Source organism: Bos taurus, chromosome 17, assembly GCF_002263795.3.
Source record: "Bos taurus isolate L1 Dominette 01449 registration number 42190680 breed Hereford chromosome 17, ARS-UCD2.0, whole genome shotgun sequence".
Taxonomy (NCBI): Eukaryota; Metazoa; Chordata; class Mammalia; order Artiodactyla; family Bovidae; genus Bos; species Bos taurus.
In genome coordinates this window covers 18363733-18384222 of record NC_037344.1, presented here as the reverse complement: position 1 = coordinate 18384222, position 20490 = coordinate 18363733, and the positions used below count along the sequence as shown (strand labels likewise).

Here is a 20490-nt window from a genome sequence, read left to right as displayed (position 1 = left end):
CACTCCAGTATTCTTGTCTGGAAAATCCCATGGATGGAGGAGCCTGGAAGGCCTACAGTCCATGGGGTTGCAAAGAGTCAGACACAACTGAGTGACTTCATTTTCTTTGATACCTAGTATACTGACCAATAGGTTTTGTCTTTTACATTTGAACGAAAATTTTTAATGCATTTAGTTCTCAATTCAAACTGATGTTTTAAGACCATGTAAAAATATGTACAGGTAAAAGAAATAATTTAGAAAAGGCAGAAGAAGAGTTAGAAAAGGCAGAGAAACCAGAGATTAAATTGCTAACATCCATTGGATCATAGAAAAACCAAGAGTTCCAGAGAAACATCTACTTTTGCTTTATTGACTATGCCAAAGCCTTTGACTGTGTAGATCACAACAAACTGTGGAAAATTTAACTGATCTGCAGAGTACATATGCAGAGAAATGCCGGGCTGAATGAAGCACAAGCAGGAATCACGATTTCCCGGAGAAATACCAACAACGGCAGATATGCACATGACACCACCCTTATGGCGGAAAGCGAAGAGAAACTGAAGAGCCTCTTGAAAGTGAAAGAGGAGAGTGAAAAAGCTGGCTAAAACTCAACATTCAAAAAACTAAGATCAGAGCATCCGGTCCCATCACTTCATGGCAAATAGATGGGGAAACAATGGAAAGAATGACAGACTTTATTTTCTTAGGCTCCAGAATCACTGCAGATGGTGACTGCAGCCATGAATTTAAAAGACGCTTACTCCTGGGACAAAAAGCTATGACGAATCTAGACAGTATATTAAAAAGCAGAGACGTTACTTTGTCAACAAAGGTCCGGCTAGTCAAAACTATGGTTTTTCCTGTGGTCATGTATGGATGTGAGAGTTGGACTATACAGAGGGCTGAGCACCGAAGAATCGATGGTTTTGAACTGTGGTGTTGGAGAAGACTTGAGAGTCCCTTGGACAGTAAGGAGATCCAACCAGTCAATCCTAAAGGAAATCAGTCCTGAATATTTATTGGAGGGACTGATGCTGAAGCTGAAGCTTCAATCCTTTAGCCACCTGATGTGAAGAACTGACTCATTGGAAAAGACCCTGATGCTGGGAAAGATTGAAGGCGGGAGGAGAAGGGGACGACAGAGGATGAGAAGGTTGTATGGCATCACTGTCTTAATGGACATGAGTTTGAGCAAGCTCTGGGAGTTGGTGATGGACAGGGAAGCCTGGCATGCTGCAGTCCATGGGGCTGCAAAGAGTCGGACACAACTGAGTGACCGAACTAACTAAATAAATAATAAATTTTAATACTTTAATCTTTTAAACATAATGTCATGTAGGTTCATGTTAAAGACAAAATAAATGTTAGCAAATTTCTTTTTCCTTCTATGTATTTTTTAGCAATGTTATTGAAAAATTTTTTAACCAAAAATTATTGACTGAAGAGTAAAATAGTTGTTTGATGTTTGGTTCATTTTTACATTTAACTGGTGGCTACAGAGATCGCTACACTGCAGGTCACTTTATAGTTTGTACCCTAGTTTGAGCCTCCTGGGCTCATGCTCAAGTAAGCAAAGCACCCGACTAACATGCTGAGTCAGTTGTTGGTTCTCAACTTGTTGGCTTCTTGTCCACTCAGCAACCTGTCAGTTGTATATCCTTTCTACACCATCCCTTGGAAGCTTCTCCTGACACAGCTTTTGCTAGACTCCAACAAGTTGGAACAGAAGCCACATTTAGTCAGACCTTAAAGAGCCATGACTGAGCGACGCGCACACACACACACACACACACACACACACCCATTAGGCAAATTACTAAATTTCACTACTGCTATTGGAAAAAGGCCGTTTTCTTCTTTTGCCCCCGTATCCTTTTACTAGTGTATATTTTGGGAAAGTGATGAAGTATAAGCACATTTCTCTCAGTGTGTTAGAGCTGATGGAACCCTACACTTGGAGTAGGCAGCTGTAGGTAGAACTCCATCTTGAAAAGAATCCTGATGAAGCAATTCCATCCAGGAGCTAATAGCTATATTTTGGTAGAAGCTGCTACATGACATTCATTTAAGCATCTCCAGAATTTGAATGCTAACACCTTATTTATGACCCAGGCAAAGGATTAGAGTTAGCAGCTAAAAAAAAAAAAAAATCATGATTTTGTTTTGTTTTTACATATATATGTATCTATTGTTTATCAAATTCTTTTCCCATTTGGGTTGTTACAGAATATTTAGCAGTTTCCTGTGCTATAAAGTAGGCCCTTGTTGGTTATCTATTTTAAATATAGTAATATGCATATGTCAGTCCCAGACTGCCAGTCTATCCCTTCCCCTCTCACTTCCCCCTTGTAATCGTAATTTCGTTCTCTAAGTCTGTGAGTCTGTTTTGTAAATAAATTCATTAGTATTTTTTTCTTTTTAGATTATGTATATCAGATCAGATCAGTCGCTCAGTCGTGTCCGACTCTTTGACTGATCTGATTCTGTATATAAGCAATATCATATATTAGTCTTTGTCTGTCTGACTTATTTCACTTAGTCTGATAATCTCCAGGTCTATCTGTGTTGCTGGAAAACCAAATTTTTAGTCCCAGATTTTTCACTCAACTCACATCTTCTGGGAGGGTTAAAGTAAAGCAAGAACTGAAAACAGTATAGAAAAATAAAATTACTTCCTACATGTTTACTGACAAGTACAACAAGGCTGTATATATATTGTCACTCTGTTTATTTAACTTTGCAGAATACATCGTGCGAAATGCTGGGCTGGATGAAGCTCAAGCTGGAATCAAGATTGCAGGGAGAAATATTAATAACCTCATATATGAAGATGACACTATCCTTATACCAGAAAGTAAAGAGGAGCTAAAGAGCCTCTTGATGAAGGTGAAAGAGGAGAGTGAAAAAGTTGGCTTAAAACTCAGCATTCAGCAAACTAAAATCATGGCATCTGGTCCCATCACTTCATGGCAAATAGATGGGGAGACAATGGAGACAGTGACAGACTTTATTTTTTTGGGCTCCAAAATCACTGCAGATGGTGATTGCAGCTATGAAATTAAAAGACACACAAAAAAGAAAAGACACCTGCTCTTTGGAAGAAAAGTTATGACCAACCTAGAGAGCATGTTAAAAAGCAGAGACGTTACTTTGCCAACAAAGGTTTGTCTAGTCAAAGCTAGGGTTTTTCCAGTAGTCATGTACGTGAGAGTTGGACTACGATGAAAGCAGAGCACCGAAGAATTGATGCTTTTGAACTGTGGTGTTGGAGGAGACTCTTGAGAGTCACTTTGACTGCAAGGAGATCCAACCAGTCAATCCTAAAGGAAATCAGTCCTGAATATTTATTGGAGGGACTGATGCTGAAGCTTCAATCCTTTAGCCACCTGATGCGAAGAACTGACTCATTGGAAAAGACTCTGATGCTGGGAAAGATTAAAGGCAGGAGGAGAAGATGACAGAGGATGAGATGGTTGGATGGCATCACCAACTCAACGGACATGCATTTGAGTGAACTCCGGGAGTTGGTGATGGACAGGGAGGCCTAGAGTGCTGTAATCCATGGGGTCGCAAAGAGTTGGACATGACTGAACTGAACTGGACAGCAAGGAGATCAAACCAGTCAATCCTAAAGGAAATCAACCCTGAGCAGTCATCATTGGAAGGACTGATCCTGAAGCTGGAGCTCCAATACTTTGGCCCCTGATGTGAAAGAAAAGACTCTGATCCTGGGAAAGATGGAAGGCAAAAGGAGAAAGGGGCGGCAGAGGATGAGATGGTTAGATAGCATCACTGACTCTATGGACATAAATTTGACCAACTCTGGGAGACAGTGAAGAACAGGGAACCCTGGCGTGCTGTAGTCCATGGGGTTGTAAAGAGTCAGACATGACTTAGTGACCGAACAACTGTTTATTGATTTATGAAGCATGAGAGTACTATACACCAAATTCAGAATCTAGACAGGGATGGAAGTATCTGAAAGCTTTTATTTAAAAGAAAGAAGCAATCACAGAATGTTAATATTTTGTAAACGTTGAGTGGCAAATACATAGATTTCTTTTGTTTCCTTCTATAAAATTTAAATATGTAAAGATCTAAAAGTGTCAATAGAGAACATCTTACATATATTAAGACAGAGGAATTTCACTCTACATTTCCCTTTTGTAGAATTAAGGTTTGCAAAGTTATATATTTATGGTTGTTGTTTAGTCGCTAAGTTGTGTCCGACTCTTTTGCAACCCTATGGACAGGAGCCCAACAGACTCCTCTCTCCATGGGATTTCCCAGGCAAAAATACTGGAGTGGGCTGCCATTTCCTTTTCCTGGGAATCTTCCCCACCCGAGATCAAACCTGCAGCTCTGGTATTGCAGGTAGATTCTTTACCGCTGAGCCATCTGGTTCTGGTTGATTTATCACAAAAGTGATATGCAAATACATGGGGTAAGATGAATGAACTAACCATTATCATCATCGTCACCACCTCACATCTAGCCTTGGATGTGTTAACTCCCTACATAGCTGTCATGCAGAGTATAACCTGTTAAATGGGATTTCTATTTGTCAAATAGCGGTGATCTATCAGAGTAGACATTTTCTTGAGTTCCGGCTATCAAATCACGAACTGTGTGGTCCAACTATCAGTAGGTGCATTTGAACTAGGATGTAACTCACATAAATGTTGAATCAGAGTAGTGTTCACTGAGTCTTAAATATTGTTATTTGTCATCAGCCAAAAGGAACATATTTGCCAAACTATATTGCTGGCTCATCTATTCAGTTACTCAGCTTCTGGTGGAAACTACTGTTTGTTTCAAAGATCAGAAATTTTCTTCCCCCATGGTGAAAACAGAATATTATTTACAGGAGAAATTTAGAAAAATATAGCAAATAATATTGCTAAAAGTACTTTCAGATATGAAGCTAGAGATTTGGAAACTCAAGTGAGAAGCTAAGCTAAAATTATCACCTTGAGTTACACAATTTTTCTACTTTTTAATAGTTCAGATAGTTGAAAAACCTGTGGAGGAGGGGTGTGAAGTTTGAAGGTTATCACTAAATAACAACTGTATTTTATGAATTTTAAATTAGTTCTTAGTTTTTTTTTTTTTCTTTTAAAATTAAAGTTAAAAAACTGGTCATATTTCAAAACCCAAACACTGTTTCTTATACCCAGATTTTCTTAATGGAACTTTTAAAGAGATCACAGAATTGGAAGTAATTCTGGGATTTGACTGCAACGATCTTACTGGTGACCCAGGCAAAAGGAGAGGACATTCAAGATAACAGCCAGAAAACCCAAGTATTAGTCCCAGATTTTTCCACAGGAAAACATCTTACTCAACTCACACCTTCCATGGTGCATTAAAGAGCAAGCCAAAACCAGCAAAATATCTGTGTAACTATGATTAAAAGATCAAAGCTACTGGAAGTATTATTTAACGACTCGATGTAAAAAATGCTACTACTGATGGAATTCAGGATCTGGAGAGAGATAATCAAGAGCAATCAAGGATATAAATTGTTCACATGATGTGAAAATTTGTAGTCATTGATAGAATGCCACTTTTAAAATAGCTTCACTGTCGATTTTTAGTGAAATGACTTCGAAGAGGTTCTATTCGGTATCCAGTCTGACCTTGCTTACTGCAGCAGTTCTCTAGTATCCTTGCCAGATACTTTTCGTCTTCCTAAGATTTAAGGATTTCTAGTGACGGGCAGTCAGAGTATTAAGCACTTGCTTGAAGCCAGCTCCAAGGGATTCAGTGACCTTGAATTCTTCACTACCCCAAGGTGACCCAACACTGCATTGCATGAACTCGCTGATAAAATGAAACACACAGTTTAACCTTCAGACGTTTCTTTGGCAGTGCAAATATGATCTGGCTGACTACCTTTCCAGGGTCCTCTTAAAGTAACAAAGTAGATCCTGGATATCCCAGCCAGGCCCATTTAATTGGTTAACTTTTTCACGCTTTTCAGACTCCATTAAGCTCCATCCTCTCTGTATCAGTTTACAAGTCTCCACCTCTGCTGCTCAACCAGGCACTTTGTCCACGATCAAACACAGCGCTTCTTGAACACCCGCATTTTAGCACTTCAGGCTCAAACTCTGATTATACACATTGGGAGAGCCTACCCAATGAATGAAAGGCCAATCTAGCTATTAGCAGTGGAGACGCGATGCTGAGGCGGTCGGAACCGCAGCCGGTCACTTTCCCCATGCTTCCCCAGCGCCTCCAGGACAAGAAACCGAAAGGATGGGCGGGGCCTGTCGATACCCTTAAGGCCTCCGCGGGCCGACGGCCTCCAGGTTTCCCAGCAAGCTCCGGGACAGAGGAGGTGGGGAAAGGAGGTCATCGCGCTTGCGCGCTAGTAGGTGTGACCCGGGTGGGAAAGCCCTCGGCGTCCGCCATTTTGGCTGCCTCTGTCGGTCTGTTCAGTTACCACGTGAACCGCCGACGGAGACCCGTTGGGGGGGGGGAGGCGGCGGCAGTGTTAAGTGAGAAAGGAAAAAAAGACTACGAGGGGAAGGGGGTGTCGGGGTTGGGCGACGCGGTGACACCTGAAGCCTGGTGGCGGCGGTGGATCCGGGCAATCAAGGCTGAAGCAGCCAGGACGACGGCGGCGGCGGCGGCCGGACAAACAGGCTGACCGAGCCGGGCGGTGGCGGGAGCAGCGGGAGGAGCCGGAACGATGCCGGCCGTGAGCCTCCCGCCCAAGGAGAACGCTCTCTTCAAGCGGATCCTGGTAAGTGTGAGGCTTCGGGCAGGCAGCGAGGAGGATTTAGCCGGTACACGGGCCTGTCACCCCTAACCTCGGCCCACCGGGCACCGGGCCACCCCCGCCCGGGACCCCGCCTTCGTACTCCTAGTCAGGCTGAATGCACTCCTTCGTCCCTTCCTTGAGGTTCCCTCTATGGCCCGCGCGCCCGGGACCACAGGTTTCCTCCTCCCCGTCCCCACGCTCCGAAGGCCGTGGTTCCGGAGTAGGCCCCTTGCTCCCAGCTTCTAGACGACCGGTTCTCATTCGTCCCGAGCGAAGGGAGGAGAGGCCTGCTTTCAGCAGGGAGCCGGGCGACAGGGGCAGGAGCGGCGGCCCGGCTGGTGTGGGAACGCTGCCGGCAGGCCAGGGTGGCACCCTTGGAAGGAACAGGTGGTGCGGATACCGCACCGCTCATTCATTGCCCAAGCGCGGCTCTCCCTCCATGGTCCGTCCCTCCCTCTTACTCTCCTCTTGGGATTCACCTGTCCCCGCCCGACTCGGGGTCACTGATTGACCTGGGAGGAGGGAAGGAAGAAAGGCGTTCGGAAGGGGAGAGGAAGCTTTCTAAACTACTACCCTGGTAGTCAGTAGGGATGCTTGCGTCTCCAGCTTCTTAGCCTCTCTCGTTCCCTCCTTCTGGAGTAGGGAAGAGACATTTATTTCTTAGTTTCCGAGCGGGAAACAGCCCCACCTCATCACCCTCCTTGGAGGTGGGGCCCATTGCGAGGGGGCGGTCCAGTAGGAAGTGAAAAGTTGAGAGCTTTTAGTTGAGAAGTTCTAGACAAGGGTTTCTTATAGACTGAAGTGTGTTAACTTCACGTAAGCTTTTAGTTGAGAAGTTCTAGACAAGGGTTTCTTATAGACTGAAGTGTGTTAACTTAACGGATGCAAGAAATTAGCAGAGAAAAGAGAATATAAGAACTTTTGAAATGGATCTTTTTGACGGTAGCTTAGGCTCGATAATTTCCTGCATTTCAGATATGTGCAGTTTGCATTGTTTTTTTTTTAAATACATTAATAAGATGATGTTTGGAGCCACTGTTTACGTTGTAGAATGTCTTGTAGCTTAGGTGCTATAATTAACACTCTGTAGCACGCTTTTGTTTGGCTGAGTGGGTTGCCGCTTTCATGCAGACATTTCTTTGAAAGAATTAACTACGTTTACCAAACTGCCAAACTGCAGCCTGTCAGGCTGAAATCCATGGGGTCGCAAATAGTCGGACACGACTTAGAGACTGAGCAACAACAACCAAACTTAAGTCTTAAAATTTGGAGTATGTGTTACGAAAGTGTTAGTGTTTTCCTTTTGCAATTTAAGTGTATTTCGTTTGTTTGAAAAGTATAACGACTCCAAGGACCCGGGTTTTCTAGACCCATGTTGAACTAACTTTGGTTTTACAGAAACATCCATTTGCCTATAGATTTAGTCATTAAGTATGGAAACGCATGTAAGAAAGTTACATCCAATACGGTGTAACTCTTAGTTACCTTATGCCAATTTTTTTGTTTTTAGACTAATGGAGTGTATGTAGGACTGTATCACTATTTCACCAGAAGTTTATTTTTATATATTTTAAAGGAGTAATTGGTGTGTAGGTTCGACTGTAACATAGTTTTAGGATAGTAGTTTGTCGTTAATCTTCCTCCCCAATTCTACTTTTAAAAAATTCAAGTTGAAAAGTTGAGAGGAGTACAAGGAGCCCTTGTAAATTCTGTAAACATTTAACATTTTGCCAGATTTGCTTTTTCTCTGTCCTCACACATATACAAGAGTTAAAAGGAAATTGCTGGTCTGATCTTCATCCCTACATGCTTCAGCAAAGCATCCTCTTAGAGTAGGATATCATTTTGTATAACCATAAGAATATTAATAATCACTCCCTGATATTGTCTAATATCCAGTTTATTAAATTTTCCTAATTGTTAGGGCAGCACTTAAAAAAAAAACTTAGTTTGAGCTTGACTGTAGAGTTGCACATAATTTAAAAAAATAATAGATTACCTTGTACCCTTTATCCAGTTTCCCCACTGCTAATGCTTTGCAAAGCCATAGTTCAATATCATAACGTTGATACAATCTGCCAGTCTTATTCAGGTTTCTCCATTTTACTTGTACTAATTTGTGTGTATATTTAGTTCTTTGCAGTGTTGCCACACGTGTAGATTACATAACCATCATTACAGTCAACATACAGAACAGTTCCACGAGCACAAGGATCCCTCTGTTGCCGTTTCAGAACTGCACTCTCTCCTGTTCCTCCCATCTCCTCTAACCTGAGACTGGCAGCCACCACTAATCTGTTCTCTGTTTTTATAATTTGGTCATTTGAAGAATGTTTACTGAAAAGAGTCATACTGTACATGACTTTTTAGGATTAGCCTTTTGTGTGTGTGTGTGTAAGTAACCAGATTCCCTTGAGATTCATCCAGATTGTTGAGTGTATCAATAGTTTGTTCTTTTTAATTGCTGAGTAGAATTCTACGATGTGGATGTACCACAGTTTTCTTTACAGTTCATAGCATAACAGTTTTTGATTAAACATCTTAAACTTAAAAAGAAAATTATTTGGTGATAGTGGAGGAAGTCCCTTAAATTCATTGCTAAAATCAAGGTGCTAAAGGGCTTCTTGTTATAAAGTGTATGCAGAGGAAGTGTAAAAATCATTAAATGAAACGGAATATAATTTCCTTATTGTTTTCTTACATTAAAAATGAAAATATCACTAACCGAAGTGTGGTTAGTATTTGCTCTTACTAAGTTGTTTCTGCTTCTTCAGTACTTGTAGTAGTTACTGCTTTTGATTTCAACGCCTGCCCCCCTCCCCCCAAAAGTTTGCATACCTTGTAATCAAGTGTTGCAGGGTTAGTAACTGTTAAATCCTTCCATTAGCATTCAGTTTCTCAGCTAGTGCTTTGTTAGTTGTATCCTGCTTGTTCGTAGTAAAGTTGTATAAGAATGAAATTAGTTTGTATTTTTTAAAAATTTGAAACACTGATTTCAAAATAATGAAGTATGTTTTGACTTAATTTTTCAAAAGAAACCTGGTTTACACGTTGGTGTGTAAAAAAATTTCAGAATTTCTGTAGTGGATTTTCCTGGCTTGTTCTAGTCTAGTTGGTATCTGAAATTCAATTTTGTTGCATATTTGGCCCATCTTTTCCCCCCATTTTACTCTGCTGTGTTCTGAAATGCTAAAGCCCTGCCATGAGTTGGTCAAAATGTCTGCAAAATATGTCTTAATTTGTCTACAGAAGAAACAGGTGATGAATTTAACGTGGTATTATGTGGGAGTTTAAAGAAGAGTTATTTGTGTTTGCCAGAGGTGTTTTGTTGTTGTTGTAATTACATACCATTTTAACACTTTGGAAAACTGAGTTATTAGCAAATGTGTATTTGCCTACTCATGATGCTATTTGTTTATCTAAATAGTTTGAGGGGCATTACCAGATCTTTACACGACTTTCTTGGGATATAGCTTAAGCGTAGGAATAATGAGATTGCCAGGGTAGAGTGAAATCCACACCTTTTTAGATTTTAGCCCACTTGGAAAAGTAGTTGGACATACCCTAATACCTTGCAGTGAAGCTAGTTTGTTGACTGTTAGTGCCTTTGCTTTATTTTCTCTTCTCTTTAGATGTTAGTGTGAACTGTAAGAAAAAAAAAAATCTTAAGTGCGAAGTACTTAAAATATGTACAGCATTAATCTATTTTTGGACTATAGCCTGAATGATTTATGTCTTTAGTTAAAAGTCTAATGGATAAAATTTTTCTTTCCTAGAAAAGTGGTAAGAGAAGTTAGCATAGCATGGTGATAATATTTGCAATTTATTGGAAGCTTACTCTTTGTATTGTGCACTGGAACTTCCCTGTGATGATAGAAATGTTCTGTATCTGTTCTGTCCATTATCATAGCCATTAACCATTTGTGGCTGTTGTACACGTGAAATATGGCTAGTGTGGTTGAGGAACTGAGTTATTAATTTTAATTAATTTAAATTCACATAGCCACAGTGAACAGTGAGTGCACTTGTAGAATCCTTCTCTAGTCTCAAAGCATTTCAAGATAGGGACATGTTTATTAAGGAACACACTAAGATTAAAGTTAACAGCTAGTGTAAGGAATGAAACTTTTTTCAGGGCACTTATACTACACCCATCTAGTTCTTTATTAGTTAAAAGGAGTTTTAATAATTGTTGGTGGCTACACATGTTGTGGGTACCTAAAATATTGTAGGTAAATTATTTCATTTTAGTTATTGCTTTTGGAAAAAGTGCTGTTTCTACAGTTAATGATATGTAGGTTGGATTGAGTTGCACATGAACTAAATTAAAATTAGGAATTGTTAACAAGGAGATTTCCATATGCACATGGGAAGGTCAACTGACTTTAATTTCTGTGTGACAATAATAGTTTGGCAACTGAGTGTGGATAGTAACCTTGAAATTTGCTTTAATATACTTTGCCTGTACTGTATATGTTTAGAATATAATGAAAACAAAAAATTAATACAAAGTTTTAGCTGTTCTGAAGTCCCCTTTCTTCTGTATACAGTAGGTAATCAAACGTTTGAACTAGAATGAATTTGTTTAAAGGTGAATTAGGAAATGAAATGCAGTTTTGCATAACTATATTCTTAATAAACACTATATTCTTAAAAGGCACAACATACTTTTAAAGTTTTTTGGTTTTTTTTAATGCTTTTAATAAAAAGTCTAAAAAGTCTTATGAGAAGAAAAAACTGATAATGTTGCAAATTCACTAATTTGTTTTAACTATCCTAAATTCTTACTGGAATGGGTGTAGGGTGAACACACACATAAGTATATGTCTTTATGTGAATTGACAAAGCATATATATTTTTAAATGCTTTATTGTTTTAGAAACATGAAATATTTAAGAAATGATGCTTTTGGGTTAAGAGAGTAGATTATAATACTTGTTTGTGCAGATATTTGGGGAATAGAGTATTCGGGTTTTAAAAAAAATGAATGACTACATTTTAGTTTTCGATTGTAATAGACAACACTATATGTGTAGAAAAGCAGACAAAAGCTAATAGGAACCTGAATTTAATGTTCGATTCTGTGAGTATTTCAAAGCCTTGCAGTCTTGAACCTTTACTGGGGATTATACAAACTAAGTTATTTGATGATAAAGAGTTGCCATTCCAACTGTTAACTTTGAAGACTGGTTAAAAGCAGTTTCCACAGAGGCAGACATGGGTGCTCTGTTTGATTGATGGACAGGAAAGCTATTGGCCAACTGGCTTTAACAGAAGGGATCTCTTTGTTTAGTGTGCATTCTTGTTTCCTTGAATATTTCTGCTTCTGATAATGCATTTCTTAGAAAGCATTGATTCAAATTTATTTTCTTTGTTCATAAAAGTGCTTTTGGACATAAAAAGCTAGGTTATAGAAGGGATCATATACAGAGGCTGTTTGTTCAGAATTTTGTCCTCCAGATACCTGCATGGCTCATTTCTTCTCTTATTTCTTTTATTGATAGAATTTTGCTCAGATATTCTCTAAATGTTATATTGCGGCCTTCCTTGACCAAAAGCCCTCTTCAACTCATCTGTGTATTTTCTTCCTTGCTGTATTTTTCTCCTTATCATTATTTGACATATCTGATATGTGTGTGTGTGTGTGTGTGTGTGTATACACACATATATATATATACAAGAAATTTATCACATGTCTTCTATAATTAAGATGTAGGTTTTATGAGAATAGGGACTTTGTTAATCAGTACATATTTTTGCATGAAGTGAGCGTGAAGACAGTGACTACAGGGCAAGAGAGAGAAATCTTTATCTTTGGATTTTGTGCTTGCGTAAAGGTTTTTGGAGAAGGGAGTTAACCTGGGCCTTGGCATTGTAGAATAGAGTATTATATGAGGTAATTGTAGGATATCAGGCAGAACCTGTATTACTTGGTAAAGCCTTGGAAGTTGTATTTATGAATGAATCATAGTATTAGGTTTGTTTACATGGTCTTTCTCCCATCACAAAAGCACAAGAGAAAATTTTTATTGTTTCTTTTTTGGTTACGTTAGCATTGGAGGGAAAATGGTACCTGGATTAAATGAGGATGTTTATCATGTGGACCCTGTTGGGTAAGTCATCTGTAGTTTCATAAAGCTCTAAAACTGATTCTGATAAAGTCAGGGTTGAGGACCAGTGTATATGATATTATGAGACAGGAATATAAAATGTTAGAAGGGAGAACATTTGTAATGTAGAGTTGCTTTGTAGGTGTTTTTTAGAAAACTTAAAAATCAAATTGAATTCTTGGAGTTTGAGAAAGGCTTGCTGGCAAGCTGGTGTGGCAGAGCAAGCCGTTTAATCAGTGAGCCTAGCTAACTGTCAGCATTCACATCTAAATGTTAATACAACTCTGCTGTCTGTTAGTAGGCAATAGCCCTACTGAAAAGAGAAAAACTTAAGATTTTTAGTGAAAAATGATCTCAGAAATAATGTCAGTTGCTGGTGTTGATGGTAAGAAGAACAAGTGGAGATTCACAAGTGATGGTCCTTAGTGTATATAGTAGAATATGGAGGGAAGGAAAACCTTATTCTTGACTTCAGGGAATTTCCCTGGAATGTCAGCAGTGCATTTACATTTAAGCTGTTTTAAGATGCATGCTGTACAAACTTGTATTAAAGTTGTAACTTAAAAAGCAAAACAAAACTAGTTTGATGTGTTGTATGTGATTCCCCCACCCCTGTCCGTGGGTAAGGTATGAATTGTATTTTTACTACTTAATTTGAAACTAAAATAATTCCATTATTATAGAATTAATCCATTATAGATTAATAAAAGCAATTTTTTTGGCTATTTAAAAGTAAAATATAAATTGAAATATAAAAATAACTGATGGTGATGTTAGTGTTTTTGTTACCTTATATGCTGTATTCCACTGAGATTTTCTTTCATAAGTAAAATAATATGAACACATTTTCAGTTGAGATCCTTTGAAATTTCACCTAAAACCTCCTGAGACAATTACAATCTTGTTTGATAATTTTAATCTTAAAGATTTTTTTTTTTATAGAGGAGATAGTTGAACTTTCTGTGTGTAATCTGTAAGAGGTGTTTTATCTGATAGTGTGTGAAAGGAGAAATGAAAGTTTACTTTTAAGAATATAGACCTGGGGGAAAAAAGTCCCTGGAGTTGGTTGTGTGCTTCCATACATGGTGGTGGTTCTGATTTAAGAAAAAAAATGTTCTCCTATGTTAATGGCTTTCAGTTAATATGGTATCCTGTTTTTCACCTTTGGTTATCAGTGCTTTGGAACTAAGAATCTTTAAGAAAGGGAAAATGTAGTAACTTGGCATTTATTGCTCATCTATTTTGAGCTAGATTCTGCGCTAGGCTTCCCCCCAACCCCATATTAGCTGATCTAAACCTTGTTTTACTCTTTTGAGGAAATTGTAATAAGTATAAACAATACTTACGATTGTGTTATTTAAAGTATATTTCTAATTGCTTTATATATAGCCAGTTGTGCTATATCAGGACATAAGTTCTTGAAAGTCAGTGCATTATGCAATTGCTGACTAAAATCAGGTAATAACCCACAGAGCTTGTGGGAAAAATAGAATTGGGCCACAACAATTAAAAAATTCATTGATAACAAATTAGAAACCAAGATAAGAACCTAATAAAACTGAGAGCACAGTTTTACATATGTAAAATGGCTAACAATGTAAATACTGTAATACAAATACTGCCTTTTGGAAGTTTACTTGTAGAAGTGGGTGTCAAGTATTGCAGCTGGTGAATTACTGTGAAGTGATGGAAGGAAAGTTACCTTAAATCTCAGAGAAAGTTGTAACAGCAGAGGTGGATGGCTGTGACTGGTAACCCACGAGATGAATTGAGGGGGCTTAGATGTCTGAGGTGTGTGTCAGTGCTGTGCATGCCTATTTGGCTCATTTCAGCTACGTGCAGTTTTCTGATTCAACTACTATTTCTGGTAGACAAATCCTACAGATCAGATCAGATCAGATCAGTCGCTCAGTCCTGTCCGACTCTTTGCGACCCCATGAATCGAAGCACACCAGGCCTCCCTGTCCTTCCCCCAATCCCTCCCACCATCAGAATCTTTTCTAATGAGTCAACTCTTCACATGAGGTGGAGAGTTTCAGCTGGCGTTTCAGCTTCAGCATCATTCCTTCCAAAGAAATCCCAGGGGTGATCACCTTCAGAATGGACTGGTTGGATCTCCTTGCAGTCCAAGGGACTCTCAACAGTCTTCTCCAACACCACAGTCCAAGCATCAATTCTTCGGCGCTCAGCCTTCTTCACAGTCCAACTCTCACATCCATACACGACCACAGGAAAAACCACAGCCTTGACTAGACGAACCTTTGTTGGCAAAGTAATGTCTCTGCTTTTGAATATGCTATCTAGGTTGGTCATAACCTTCCTTCCAAGGAGTAAGCGTCTTTTAATTTCATGGCTACAGTCACCATCTGTAGTGATTTTGGAGCCCAGAAAAATAAAGTCTGACATTGTTTCCACTGTTTCCCCATCTATTTCCCATGAAGTGATGGGACCGGATGCCATGATCTTCGTTTTCTGAATGTTGAGCTTTAAGCCAACTTTTTCACTCTCCACTTGCACTTTCATCAAGAGGCTTTTTAGTGCCTCTTCACTTTCTGCCATAAGGGTGGTGTCATCTGCATATCTGAGGTTATTAATATTTTTCCTCGGCAATCTTGATTCCAGCTTGTGTTTCTTCCAGCCCAGTGTTTCTCATGATGTACTCTGCATATAAGTTAAATAAACAGGGTGACAATATACAGCCTTGATGTACTCCTTTTCCTATTTGGAACCAGTCTGTTGTTCCATGTCCAGTTCTAACTGTTGCTTCCTGACCTGCATACAGATTTCTCAAGAGGTAGATCATGTGGTCTGGTATTCCCATCTCTTTCAGAATTTTCCACAGTTTATTGTGATCCACACAGTCAAAGGCTTTGGCATAGTCAATAAAGCAGAAATAGATGTTTTTCTGGAGCTCTCTTGCTTTTTCCATGATCCAGCAGATGTTGGCAATTTGATCTCTGGTTCCTCTGCCTTTTCTAAATCCAGCTTGCACATCAGGAAGTTCACGGTTCACATATTGCTGAAGCCTGGCTTGGAGAATTTTGAGCATTACTTTCCTAGCGTGTGAGATGAGTACAATTGTGCGGTAGTTTGAGCATTCTTTGGCATTGCCTTTCTTTGGGATTGGAATGAAAACTGACCTTTTCCAGTCCTGTGGCCACTGCTGAGTTTTCCAAATTTGCTGGCATATTGAGTGCAGCACTTTCACAGCATCATCTTTCAGGATTTGGAATAGCTCCACTGGAATTCCATCACCTCCACTAGCTTTGTTCGTAGTGATGCTTTCTAAGGCCCACTTGGCTTCACATTCCAGGATGTCTGGCTCTAGGTCAGTGATCACACCATCGTGATTATCTGGGTCGTGAAGCTCTTTTTTGTACAGTTCTGTGTATTCTTGCCATCTCTAATTTAGTGTGCTCAAAATGCCTGTAAGTATCAATCGTGTTGGAGCAAATATGTATTTTCAAAACTAGTATTCTGGAAGTGGCCGAACGTGAACTTAGAGATCACACAGCCTGGGTCTGAGTAGCTCTTCCTTCACTCTGCTGTTCGTCATTTACTAAACCAGAACATCTTGCATCTAGTACCTGAGATCGGAGAAGGCAACGGCACCCCACTCCAGTACTCTTGCCTGGAGAATCCCAGGGACGGCGGAGCCTGGTAGGCTGCAGTCCATGGGGTAGCAAACAGTCAGAGACGACTGAGCGACTTCCCTTTGACTTTTCACTTTTGTGCATTGGAGAAGGAAATGGCAACCCACTCCAGTGTTCTTGCCTGGAGAATCCCAGGGACGGCGGAGCCTGGTGGGCTGCCGTCTATGGGGTCGCACACAGTCGGAGACGACTGAAGCGACTTAGCAGCAAACCAGAACTTCTTGCATCAAGTACCTGAGATAGTGTCACATTCGTTGCCAACTTAGTTGCCACTGCCATTAAATAGACTTAAACTTCTTCAGACATTTTCTTTGTTCGAAGAAGCTTTGTACCCAGAATATCAAAAGTTTCAGGCTAATTCCTTCTAAAGATTTTTGAAAACGGGTGGCTAAGTAACACTTTTAAAGCAGGAAATAAAATATTACATGTTTCTTCAATTTGTGTTTTAAGATGATGGGTTTTAATCCTGACTGCTTTACTTTATCTTTTATGCTTTTTAAGCGTTAGTTTGTAAATCTGAATAAAAAGAGAAAAACAGTATTTTTCTGTCCTACTTTACTGGTCAGGTAGTGAGATATGTATAAAAGTCCTTGGTAAGTGCTAAAGCGTATGTGTTAGTAAATGTGTAATATAGGTATAGTCTGAAAGATGTTACCTTTTCTACTGAATTGACCTTATCTTGGTTTTATGTTACTTATTTTGTAATTTTTAAAAATATTTTTATTTTGTTTTGTATACTTTTTGGTTTTTAAGGAGGTTTATATTTTTGTTTTAGTGAGTTACTTTTATATGTATACTTTTAAAAATTCCTGGGAATTTCCCTGGCAGTCCAGCTGACCCTGGACTCCAGTCCTTGGCAGTTCAGAGTCAACTCTTTGACGCTCTGGGCCCAGGTTTGGTCCCTCAAGCTGCAGGTGTGGCCAAAACAAGTAAAATTCTTTTAGTTCTCTTTTTTCTTATGTAGGCGTGTGGAGGGGAGGGGATTTTATGCTGTGATTATTAACGTGTGAATGAACTTACTTTACTCAATTTTTTTTCTAGTCTCTTTTCCTTTGACTTTATTACTTGTGAGAACATGCCATTTTATGTATATTCTACTCTCATCAATACCTTTGTTTTAGATTTAATTCTATAAATAGAGTTAATATTAAGTGACTGACCTTTTTCTGAAGTTTTATTGTCTCTTGGCTGGATGAAACTTACTGTTTAGTAGAGATTCCTCAACCCCGCTTGTGGAAACCTTTTAAGGGCTTAGATGTTAAAAGTGCTTTCCTGCCGTCTTGATGTTTGAAGGATAGCTTGACTCACATATTCTTAGATTTCTTAATAATGACTGCCCTGCCATGGTCTTGTTTATATGTTGCTGATGCCAACCTGGTTTTCTTTTCTTTGTTGATGATGTGGTCTTTTTTGAAGATGTGAATTTTTCTTTATCTGTAAAATTGAATTATTTTACTTAGTTATGTCTCTGTGTTGACTATTCTAGATAAATTTTCCCTGGTATGTGTTTTCAGATTGTAGATTGATGTTTTCTTTGAGTCAGTAATTATAGTTTTGAATATTAGTTCAAATATTAGTTCAGCTGTTTCATTCTTCAGTGACCTTTGCTTATTGGATCTTTGCATCTCTTTTATATTGTTTCCTTCAGTTCTTTTATATTGTATATCTTATAATTTAGTCTTCATTTCTGAGATGGTTTTGTGTTTTTTTTTTTTCTATTTTAAATTCACTTTTTTCATGTTATTTAAACTTTTTATTCACTATTTAAAATTTTGAGTATTTGATTTGAGATGTTCTTTTATGTCTGCATCTTTTTTTAGTTATTTCCTATTTGTGATGGAGTGTTACATCTTTCCTTATAGCAATAAAACTATAAAATATAGTTTTATTGCTATAGTTTTCGATGTGTTTTCATCTGCCCAAATTTTTCACTTTTAAAAATTCTGTGTAAGTAATTTGCTATGGATGCTGAGTTCTTTTTTTCTCTTCAGGTTATTTGTGATGGGCTTTGCTGTATCAGCAATACAGACAGTTTTATTTTGGGGTGAGGTTGGGTGGTTTCTTCAGTCTCTTAGTTCAGGAATACCCTCTTTGTTGCTGTAGTCAAATGCAGTTTTTAAAATAAGTCCTCTCGGGACTTCCCCTGGTGATCCAGTGGTAAAGAATTTGCCCTCCAGTGCAGTGGGCTTGGGTTGATACCTGGTTGGGGAACTAAGATCCCACATGCCACAGGGCAGCTAAACCCATTTGCCACAACTAAAGAAATGTGTTGCAATGAAGACCAACCACGGCCTAAATAGCAGAAACTATCAAACTATTAAAAAAATAATAAATAAAAATGAACTGAGTCCCCCTCCCCCGTGTCCTGCGCTGACTTAGCAGGGCCTCTGTCTTCAGTGCTCTCTCGCCATCCAGCTTTCACGCGACAGTCCCTCCTTTCGAGGTGGCTCCTGCTCCAAAGCTGTGCCCTACTGAACCTGTCACCTTTGCTCCTACAGATTTTTTGAACCTCTGCATTTTGACTCCCCAGTAGTCATTGCCCTCATCCATCATGTCTGTCAGTACTTCCTTTGGACTTCTTACTTGGGTGAATCCTAGTTAATATAACCCATATTCAGTGGCCACTAGGACCCTGCTATATTCTTTTGGACATCTCCTTTTGAAACTTGGAGCTCTGGTCGTGAATGTTTATGCACTTATATGTAAGTTAGCAGAGTTCCAAAGAATAGCAAGAAGAGATTAGAAAGCCTTCTTCAGCGATCAATGCAAAGATATAGAGGAAAACAACAGAATGGGAAAGACTAGAGATCTCTTCAAGAAAATCAGAGATACCAAAGGAACATTTCATGCAAAGATGGGCTCGATAAAGGACAGAAATGGTATGGACCTAACAGAAGCAGAAGATATTAAGAAAAGATGGCAAGAATACACAGAAGAACTGTACAAAAAAGAGCTTCACGACCCAGATAATCACGATGGTGTGATCACTGACCTAGAGCCAGACATCCTGGAATGTGAAGTCAAGTGGGCCTTAGAAAGCATCAGTACGAACAAAGCTAGTGGAGGTGATGGAATTCCATTTGAGCTATTCCAAATCCTGAAAGATGATGCTATGAAAGTGCTGCACTCAATATGCCAACAAATTTGGAAAACTCAGCAGTGGCCACAGGACTGGAAAAGGTCAGTTTTCATTCCAATCCCAAAGAAAGGCAATGCCAAAGAATGCTCAAACTACCGCACAATTGCACTCATCTCACATGCTAGGAAAGTAATGCTCAAAATTCTCCAAGCCAGGCTTCAGCAATATGTGAACCGTGAACTTCCTGATGTGCAAGCTGGATTTAGAAAAGGCAGAGGAACCAGAGATCAAATTGCCAACATCTGCTGGATCATGGAAAAAGCAAGAGAGCTCCAGAAAAACATCTATTTCTGCTTTATTGACTATGCCAAAGCCTTTGACTGTGTGGATCACAATAAACTGTGGAAAATTCTGAAAGAGATGGGAATACCAGACCACCTGATCTGCCTCTTGAGAAATCTGTATGCAGGTCAGGAAGCAACAGTTAGAACTGGACATGGAACAACAGACTGGTTCCAAATAGGAAAAGGAGTACATCAAGGCTGTATATTGTCACCCTGTTTATTTAACTTATATGCAGAGTACATCATGAGAAATGCTGGACTGGAAGAAACACAAGCTTGAATCAAGATTGCTGGGAGAAATATTAATAACCTCAGATATGCAGATGACACCACCCTTATGACAGAAAGTGAAGAGGAACTAAAGGGCCTCTTGATGAAAGTGAAAGTGGAGAGTGAAAAAGTTGGCTTAAAGCTCAACATTCAGAAAATGAAGATCATGGCATCTGGTCCCATCACTTCATGGGAAATAGATGGGGAAACAGTGGAAACAGTGTCAGACTTTATTTTTCTGGGCTCCAAAATCACTACAGATGGTGACTGTAGCCATGAA

The 20490-nt window shown here is 39.3% G+C and overlaps 1 protein-coding gene across 3 annotated transcripts in view; it reads left to right on the top strand.

Annotated features, from left to right (window-relative positions):
- The first annotated feature begins 6367 nt into the window (after positions 1 to 6367).
- Positions 6368 to 20490, top strand: part of NAA15 (N-alpha-acetyltransferase 15, NatA auxiliary subunit) — a 72816-nt gene continuing 58693 nt past the window's right edge. For 2 of the 3 annotated variants that reach the window (XR_009490951.1, XM_005217568.5), the window contains exon 1: positions 6406 to 6736. Coding sequence is in view for 2 of the 3 variants with exons in the window: in XM_005217568.5 (XP_005217625.1) it covers positions 6683 to 6736 (54 nt within the window). In the remaining variant the exon portion in view is untranslated. Of the gene's footprint in view, positions 6737 to 20490 lie in introns of all 3 variants that reach the window. The other variant, NM_001191319.1, reaches the window with a different exon arrangement.